Below are 9,859 nucleotides of genomic sequence, written 5' to 3' on the forward strand. Positions count from 1 at the left end.
TTGATACAGATGCATAATGGGACAAAATACCCCTGGAGGAAAGTTTTTCAAGAATGTTGTTGGGGCATGTCATTGACACTTTAAATCGAGAATCTAAAGTGTTGTCATATAGTTACTCACCAACTTACATTTTACAAAGTGAGAAGGAAGTATCAGAAATTATCAATGAGCCACCGCAATTTCCTGTAAACAAGGAATGAATTGATAAGTTACCGATAATGCAATTGCTGAAAACAGTGAAAAGATATAGCAATGAAGATTGACAAAATCATAAAGTACACATAATAGACCTTTTCCCAGTTATCCCAAAATGCATTGTTGTGGCTGTATCAAACACCATATACACACTTAACAACAAAAACATACCAATTTTGTGCCGTCAGTAGAATTGTTATACATGAATGACACAAATTTGCAATACCAGCCTGACCAAACCATCAACAAAGGTAAGAGGTATGGTATAACAACAAAACTTGTCTATACAATGACCTTCAGTCCATATATCGAAACAAACATAATTAAGTAACCGGAAAATTATAACCTTTAGACTCTATACTTCGCATTTTGCCTTTAGTCCACACTTAATCTAATTGCATCCATTTCGTTTTGTATTAAGCCCATTCCTTCGCCTTGTATTAAAAGGTCAAAAATTGTGAAATGTTACATGTTCAAAATGTCACTTATTTGTAAGGGTTTATTGTACCCATAGAGTATGGTACCTTACGGCACTCCATGAGTGTGTCTCACTCACAGAACTATTCATGTGCCACATGCCGTGAGCCAAAGTTGACGATTCATGAAATGTGACTGTTCAACAAAATGGCGTGCTACAAAGCATCATGGGAGAAAGCAGCTGAGGGACCCAGCCACTAGAGGGCTCCCTACCGTAACTAACAATTAACCAAATTTGACATCATGAACTTCCATCAAATTTTACAAAATTGCTCTTACTCTATTTAAGATGAAGCACACTGCTCGCGCACAAAACTAAGCATTCAGAAAAGGACCCACTCACGTCCCGTTTGGCATGATCTGGAGGTGCTTTAATAACCAGAATAGTAAAACACTAGAACAGGAAAATTGAAAGTAACCGATTACATAAAGCACCCCACCAAGGCAAAGCTACCAAACAAGACGTGAGATGGGAGAAAACTACTGCTATAATTACAGCCCCCCCCCCCCCCCCCCCCCCCCCCCCCCCCCCCCCCACTCCTCTGAATTTGTCAAGGAAGAGAGACTGGCTAGGCTACTGGAAAAGAGAACCCATGCTTTCCGTAATGTGGAAACGCTCAGTGGCTGGAACAGCAATATAGTCTTTGTACACCATAGAGCGCCAGTCCCCTTGTAAACGAATCAAAGAATCTGAAACTCCTGCTAAGGATGCTGTAGTAGCCCCCCCTCGTCTGAGGCTGTGAAAACTGTAATCTAGAGGGTTGAGACCGATCTTAGTGATAAGCACTTGAAAACGGCTAGTTAACTGGGTTTGAGTAAGTGGCCTCAGAGCGCCATGGTGACGCAGTACAAAGGCTGGTGAGGACGGAGGGGCTGGGATTAACTTTAACATATTACAGTATGCTAGAACTGGGCAAACGGCACAGTTAGGCCGCAAAGCTAGTGGGATAGTATGCTTGAAATCATGTTTCTGTCTGGTTTTTGACCAAGTGGTGGAGACTAGCAAACCTTGAGAGCAAAACTGAAAATTGCCTCTTGTTAAGTGCTCTAGTGGTGAAAACTTGTTGGTTGAAAGAGGTACCATGTTAGATTTACGCAAAAAGGTAAAAAAGGCAATGGTAATGCAAGCCCAAATAGTGGCATCTTTACTGTCATTCAAGTCTATGAGCTGATGCATGCTAAGTAGATGCTGTGGTAAAATAGGTTGCCGTGGATGCGGCAATGCAATCATAGATTTATCCAAACCTTGAAGTGTTAATCGTAAATCAATATTATACAAGTTCAGTGAATGGTGACCTAGCAACTTTGACCAAGTACAAATGCCTGAAACATAGTTACGAACTGACTTAGAACTCTTGAATGTCTGTGAAAGGAAACATGCAAAGGCTGACAAAGTCTCTCCGCATGTGGGAAAAGGTGTGCGTTGCATCTTGTAGCAGAAGCGAAGGTAAGTGTCCAGCTGAGTTTTCAAGTTCTTTTGCGTGCCTGGACGGAAGGCAGCCTTCTGAATGGATTTGACAAGGTCTTGCAGGTTGGACCATGCTGTATTGTGCCCTGGAAGAGAATCAAATTATGTCATTTATAGTAAAGTCAGAAGGTGAAATAGTAGCTTCATGTAGTGATACTTTCCCAGCAAGTTGAAGAAAGCTAGCCTGGTGTGATTTGTGCAAATGCCAGCGAGACAGGTGGTCAGCTAGGACGTTCATTTTCCCTGGTATATGGAAGGCCCAAACTTGAATGTTGTGCCTGGCACAGACCAGCCAAATGTTACGAGCAATGGAGAGCAGGGTACTGTCCCTACCCCTGCCTGTATTGAGTATTGATACTGATGCGGCGTTGTCGCAATGTAGCTGAAGTCGCAAACCAGCTAAAGTTGTGGCCCATGTGCGGAGTGCTACTAGTAGCGTAAGCATCTCTAGCATAGCTATGTTACTTTGAGTTAAATGCTGTGGGAACTCTGAGTGGAAGAAAGAAGCGGTGATGTCATTTAGTTGTAACCAGCCTCCACAACCTGTTGCACATGCATCGGTAGAGATAGCATTAGAGTTTGTCCATGTAGTGCTTGGAATCATACTGATGCCATTGTAAGTTTCCATGAATAGTTGCCACCACCTGACGTCCTTGCGGAACTGTGCATTGAGGTATACTCTGTGATGCATCCGTTTGATAGACCTGAGTAAGGCAAGCATGCGAGCAATGAAAAGTCTGGCTGGGCGAATGCATTCTGCAACAAAGGCTAGTTTCCCAACCAAGGACTGCAGTTCTCTCTTCGAGCATTTCTTCTTCTGAGTGAACACATCCAACAATTCACGTATTTCACTGAGTTTGGATGAGGGGATGCTAATTGTCATGGTAGGTGTATCAAAAAGCTTGCCAAGGAAGACTAGTTGGGTCGAAGGGGGTGTAGATTTCTCCTCTGCCAATGTGAAACCATGTGAAGTGATAACGTTAGTAAGCTTGTTGAATGCATCCTCTGCCTTGGAAGGTATTTCAGCACCAGCAAAGTCGTCTATATAGTTAACGGCGTCGTAACCTGTTTTCTGATAAATGTAAACTAGTGCATTAGTACAACGCTGACAGGCCATGGCTGAAGAGCGAAGACCAAATGGTAGTTTGGTGTCAAAGTACAATTTGTCTCTCCATTGTAACCCAAGCAAATGGTAGTCATGTGGGTCGACTGGGATCCAACGATAACAGCGACGTATATCACATTTATATAGAAGGCAGTAAGGCCCATGTTTGTTTATCATAGCTATCAAATTGTCTGTTGAAGGATAGCGTAGTCTGAATGGAACATCCAGGTAAGTGTCACAAGGGATGCCATCATTGACAGAGTCTCTGAAGGGAAAAGAGAGGTCCATGATAGTTCTTCTGTCCAAAGAGCCCTTTTTTGGCACAGAGGAAAGTGGTGATGTGGTGAGAGGCAAATTCAACGGATTACACGTGAAGGGACCAATCACAGCACCGAAGTCTGTCTCTTTCTTAATGTAAGTGTCGATGTGGGATGCGAAGGCTAATGCAGAGGTGTGATTCTTGTTGTGACCTCTGGGGAGAAGTGCTGATGTGTAGTTGATAGGCCAACCAAATTGTAGGAAGTCAACAATTATGTTGTCACTGTAGTGCGACAGGTCATGGCGCCATTGAGCAATGTCGAAGGTTGATGGTACAGGAATTCTGAGCTTGCTGAAGTTTGGAAAACCTGAGGCCGTTACCATACTGTGGGTAGTAATTAGTTTCTGAAAGTCTAAGTGTGCTGGCAAACACCCAACAGTATCATCATGTCTATGGTGATTTCTTGTATCGGAATTGTCAAAGTTGGTATAACTTGGGTATTGGAACTTGTAGTACAGATGTGTGGATGGAAAGTTGTCCATTGAAGCGTAGTCAACACTTGTGTCAGCATACCAGAATGCTGGGCTAAAGTAATCATCAGAGTGACCGTTATTGTTTGGAGGTTTGGGAACTGTGACCGTGCTAGTCATTTGCTGTGCTTGTGGGTGGCGATTAACTGTGCCTGGTGGCTGCAAGCCTTTAGTCCTGTCACCACTGGTGGAGATGGTATCTGAGGGATGGATATGTGTAGATGGAACAACGACTGCACAGTTCATGTCCTGTAGAGCTGCAATTGTGTCTGAATTAGAAGTAGGTGGTAGCTGAGTGGTTGTCATGAAAACAGGATTGTATGTGACTTTCTGACCAACTGAGGGGTTATTGATAGTGGGCTCCATAGCTGCAACTGTGGTGACTTTCTGACCAACTGAGGGGTTATTGATAGTGGGCTCCATAGCTGCAACTGTGGCGGGGTGGTGTGTACCTGTGATGACTTCTGCCGCAGTTTGTTGCCTTCTACTTGTAAGCATGGGGTATGAAGACTGGATAGCTGTAGCAGCATTGTCAATGGTCTGTGTAGCTGTGATAGTAGTAAAGTTTGTCTGAGGTGGGGGAACAACAACAGTGGTAGGGTTGTTTCCGATCGCATGTCTGATAACTTCGGCCGGTGGATGACAATGAGCATGTCCAATAGCCACAGTGGTGGCTGGGTTGCTCACACTAGTGGTAACATTGGTTTTGGTCAAAAGACTACTAACTGTGGTTTCAGAAGACTCTGCAATAGTGGCTGTGGTAATGACAGGAAGTGGGTTGGTAACTACAGCTGTGCCATCTGTGCCTGTTTTTCTAGTGGCTCCATCTGAGGGGAAATTAATAAAAAACTGGGTATCTGCATCTGTGGCAGGATCATCTGTGTCCTTGCATGATGACATGTTGGTTAAGATAGAGTTAGATTTAGTAAAGTATGTTGACCATGACCTGGCAGCCGTCTCAATGGTGCTGCTTGTAATAGAATGGTCTACAACAGGGCTCGACGCAAGGTCAAATCATCCACTAGCCCGAAGGACTGGTAGCAGTTCATTTTTAGTAGTCCTAAATGAAATCTACTAGTCCTGCTCAAGCAAAGCCAAATGTTGCTCTCATGTTGGAAAGAGGTGTATATGACCATTCTCATATTTTTTTTCACAAGGTTTTTAAACCCAATAACCAGAGGTCCATGTATCTTTCTTTCACGAATGTGACTTTGTTTGTGTACCGTCTATTTACTGTCTGTTCTGTTCTGTTTTGTGTCTATGTTTACAACTATTGTCTTACAAATTCTGACCTAGTGTTATTGGATTATGGATGGTATGATTGCGATTATTTTTCATGCAAGACTACCACATTTGCTTACTGCAAAATGTTTAACTTTGAATCATATATAAAGCACTAAAATGACCTGAATAAAATATCCTGTGTAGGAGGAAAGGTCATGAAAATAGCCTATTGCCATTAAGAATAAAATTAGACGTAGGGATTAATTTGTCGGAAAATTCTTCATAGCTCAGGTAGTGCACTACTAATTGGCAAAGAACATGTTTGTTCATGGTGAGGACAGATTTGTTTCACCAGAACTGAAATTCGTACAGCCATTCACAAATGTTCCTGTGGAGTGCCTTCATATTTTTGACATATATCACATTTTAAAATTGACCAGCTTGTGGGGAGGACCTCTCATTTGTAATAATGGTTTGTGAAAAATTTAGTTTTTAATTGTAAAAATGTTGCATTTTACCATTTCATGTGCTTGTGTCTTTCATGAGTTTTTGCCAGTTACTGGTAACAAAATGTGATTAGCAATAACCAATGACTCCCAGAAGTGATTGGATACAACAGTCTGATACACCATTTCATACGTTGTTTTTTCACTACTGTTATAAGGTTCACTTCACTATTATTGCCCCAATAATTTACACTTTTCCACTAAAATGGCAAAACAATAAGTTGCTTGCACCAAGTTTAGTATCTGAGAGGAATTCCGTCACCTGTACAAGCAGTAGCAACTTGCCATGCACTGTTTGGCAAGCTAGATGGCTCTTTTTAAGATCAGCTTCAAGCTAGGGGGTCTTGACTATATATGGAGGTCAGCATGTGGAGACATTCCAAAGCAGGGTCAAGCTGGCTACGAACGATCTGAGGTGTTGTTTGGGAATGCCCCTGAAGAAATCTTGAGACAAATCTTCTTGAAAGGCAAGGATGCAGTGTTTGAGCAAAATTGTGGGGTTGCTCATGTTTTTAGGCGAAGTGATGAGCTTAAAGCAAACCAAAATGCACGACGTGCAGACAATTCTGTTTGATGCTCAGCGTTGAGCCATGTTTCCCGGGGCCATGTTACAATTTGATTCTATGTAGCAGGTAAATTGTTTCATTTTAGAGTTGGTGATCAATAAAGTTTGCTTCACTGTTTCACTGTCCAATTTGTTTGGGTAAAAGTTAGTTTATTTTTAAAATGATTGAGGCTTGGTTCATTCTTATCGAATGAGTGGCCCGGCGTCCCATGAGTTTGTAGCGATAAACTTTCCTGGACTGCTATTGAAAAATTGCACTAGTCCGCAGGACTACCTCCGACGACATTTTTACTAGTCCTCTTAAAATTTACTAGCCTCGGGCTAGTGGGCTAGCGCTTATGTCGAGCCCTGCTACAACAGTGGTGTAAAGATCAGTTTGGATGCAGGTGTCAATGAGTCAGTCCTTGTTCTGCTTCTTTGGCTTGTGTGGACATTCATTTGGTGGATGGGGCAGATGTAGGTCACGGATACGCAGGCAAAAACGACAGATATGGTGCTCAACTACACCATCCTGATTGCTGTGATCACTGCTGAATTTGCATTTCCAAGTTGGTAGTCAGCACAATATCTTGTTGGATTTATTTTCTGCTTGTAGGAGGTATTTGCTCTCATTGTGCCCTTGGGTAACTTGACATGTAAACATCTAGCCTTTCCTGGAAAAGTTATCTTGCCACGTGCTTTCTCCTGTTTCAATTGAACGCAGGACTGTGCAATGAAACTGCCTGATGTCGGCCCATTGGTAAATCTCTGCTAAATGTAGCAATTCGATAAGGTGGTCGGCTCTGGCAAGCCTGGTGGCATGTGGCTCAACATGGTGGATGATGTATACCTCTCCACGCACTAATGCTGCCATTGACAAGGTAGCATATGAGTGGTCACCACTACTATTTTCAGTTCTATTGTCATACTCATGCGGCCATGGAACTTGGTAACGCACCTGTTCACTGGATTTACGAACTACACCAGACTTGGGTTTCTTTCTATTGTGAGGTTTACGGAAGGCTTTGTAATGCTGCTTACCTCCCTGCTCAGACTGTGTGGTAGAGTCAGAGTCTGTACCAGACGACGATGTGGCTGTGGAATCTGCGTCCAGCATCTTTATACGATGTTTAAATTTACTGACTTTACGATCTAATGCAGTATCTTGGCGAATGGATTGAATGGAGGGCTTGTCTGGACACTCCTTGGCACGTGCTGCCTTCAGCTTTTCATTTCTTGCTAACTCTCTCTTTAACTCTACTTCTATCTCCAGCTCTTCATTTTCTTTTCTGATGGCGTCAATCATTTGCCTCTTAGGGGTAATAATGTCAAGATTACCTTCGCTGGTGTCCGGTTTCAACCATTCTGTTCTTATCGTGTCCCTAGTCTTTTTCAAATGGTCGGCCGGTGTTGGGAGGTTGACATTTGGTGACGATTTGAGATCCATCTCAAAAGAATTGTCTTTGTTTTCTCTACAAAGATGTCCGGAAGGTCCTTTATGGTGCTTCAAGTCCACTAGACAGGTTTTGCACGCTCTTTGGGGTTTGGATGACATTGGATTTCAAAAGGGAAGTGCTAGAAAATGTGACTGTTCAACAAAATGGCGTGCTACAAAGCATCATGGGAGAAAGCAGCTGAGGGACCCAGCCACTAGAGGGCTCCCTACCGTAACTAACAATTAACCAAATTTGACATCATGAACTTCCATCAAATTTTACACCATGATTAGCATGTTAATATACAGGTACATTTTCACTCTAATTCACTTTATTGAGTTTAATAGACACCTTGTATGTGCATAAAGTAGTGACCTGCGATATGTGTGTTCACGAATTCAACATGTGCTGGCCAGTAAGGGACTGGAAAAAATATATAGGGCGGGAGGGTGAATTTTTCAAAATGATGCTGAGAAAAGTGACTCTCCCCCATTGTTATGCCATCCCTGTACGTGCTATAGTCAACATCAATAATATTTTATTTGACAAATATTTACTAATTCATAATGTGACGCCTCATCCCACCAAATAGGAAGGCTGTTGCACTAATATACTGGCCAATAACTTAAATTCAGGTCAAAGGTCATCCTGGTTACTTGATATTTTGCTGTACACTTTCCTCCCATGACTGGCCATCAAGCAAACATCAGAATATAGCCATACGGCTAGTTTTCAATCGGATTCGACCCCACAACATACGGCATCAGTCGCCTAGCTGAGAGGCCACAGACAGAACCGCTCGGCTTGATATTTTAGCAGAAATCTTAGTTAACATAATCATCTCCGTCGAGTAAATTAAGACCTCCACCTCTGTTACCTAGACTATATATGTGCATAATTAGTGAGGTACAGGATGATTTGAGGGTCGAAGGTTGGTATCCCATACCAGTCACAGTTCGATAGACACCAGCCAACTTTGACTCTTACGTAGAATAAGCCACAGCTTAGTTGCAGAGGGGGGATAGGGCAGGTGAAAGGTCATCAAGTCTCAAAAATAATATTGTAAAGATCTTCTGAATATTATCATAGCTTAAGACCTAGATATTTGAAATATAGCAACCTTACCATATGGTCTACAAAATAATGTACAGAATTTTGATTGATCAATTTTTAATGTTACAATTTTACGTGCAGTGTGATTTTGAAAAATACTGGCCCTCCCTCCCTATAATTTCTCTCGAGTCCCTTTCTGCATATGCCCCTTGATGTAGAATGATGACAGTGTGTGCGTGTTGACCGTGACGGCGACCAGGTCAGCACTAAAAAAATACGTAGTGCAAGCCAATCAACAAATGTAAAGAGAATGTGAGACTAATACTTGTTCTGCTATTCATCAGTTGGAAATTGATCAAATGAAGGACTGTGCAGATACGATGTATTGATCGAAGCCCAGAAGACAGACTTGTAGATGCTGTCTACCAGTACAACACCCTACAGAGTGAGACGACTGTCCTGAAAATGGAAATTTTCAGAGCTTAAAGCTAAAACACAGAAGCTTGGTCGCTTAGGGCCGAAAACAAATCTTTAAAGGTCGACCTACTCGCAACTGACTGTAGTTGGTCAAAGAAACTGTCTGATATGCAAGTTTAAATAAAATTGGTTGATACATGTCTGAGCTATTGGTTCCATACATGAAAAAATCATAACAAAATGGTCGCCATGCATCCATATTCAATCTTATTGTAAAACAAATCGACGTGCATATGTGTTACATTAGTCAATGTCCTTGTACCAACTTTGAATAAAATTTGTTGAGACGTGCCTGAGTTATGGCTATAAGGACATGAAAAAAATTGTGACAATTTGGCCGCCATGTGGTCATATTGAATCGTATCGTGAAACAAATTGATGTGCATATGTATGACATAGGTCAATGTCTTTGTACCAACTTTGAATAAAATTGGTTGAGATGTGCTTGAGTTATGGCTCTGTACATGAAAAAATTGTAACAAAATGGCCGCATTGGTGGCCATATTGATGGATCGTACCACCAAACAAATCAATGCGCAATATGCATGACATAGGTCAAATATCCTTGCAACTTTGAATAAAATT

At 42.0% G+C, this 9,859-nt stretch overlaps 1 protein-coding gene across 4 annotated transcripts; it reads right to left on the reverse strand.

Annotated features, from left to right (window-relative positions):
• Nucleotides 1-1,021: 1,021 nt before the first annotated feature.
• LOC139144317 (uncharacterized) lies at nucleotides 1,022-8,022 on the reverse strand. Of its 4 annotated transcripts, none has more exons than XM_070715019.1 (3): nucleotides 7,647-8,022; nucleotides 4,143-4,861; nucleotides 1,022-2,226 (listed from the first exon to the last, which is right to left on the reverse strand). In XM_070715019.1, exons 1-3 carry the CDS (start codon nucleotides 7,861-7,863, stop codon nucleotides 2,140-2,142), a joined length of 1,023 nt encoding a protein of 340 aa, XP_070571120.1. In that variant the 5' UTR covers nucleotides 7,864-8,022; the 3' UTR covers nucleotides 1,022-2,139. The 4 variants fall into 4 exon arrangements, with proteins under 4 accessions (XP_070571120.1, XP_070571118.1, XP_070571119.1 ...); XM_070715017.1 differs by having other exon boundaries at nucleotides 7,350-8,022; XM_070715018.1 differs by lacking the exon at nucleotides 4,143-4,861.
• Between the last annotated feature and the right edge of the window lie 1,837 nt (nucleotides 8,023-9,859).

This window comes from Ptychodera flava, chromosome 11 (assembly GCF_041260155.1).
Source record: "Ptychodera flava strain L36383 chromosome 11, AS_Pfla_20210202, whole genome shotgun sequence".
NCBI lineage: Eukaryota > Metazoa > Hemichordata > Enteropneusta > Ptychoderidae > Ptychodera > Ptychodera flava.

Coding starts and splice junctions, on each gene's coding strand:
- LOC139144317 (XM_070715016.1), bottom strand. CDS start 7,863: ATGTCATCCAAACCCCAAAGAGCGTGCAAAACCTGTCTAGTGGACTTG. Junction 2,227..7,349: donor CACACAGTCTGAGCAGGGAG/GTAAGCAGCATT, acceptor ATTCTCTTCCAG/GGCACAATACAGCATGGTCC.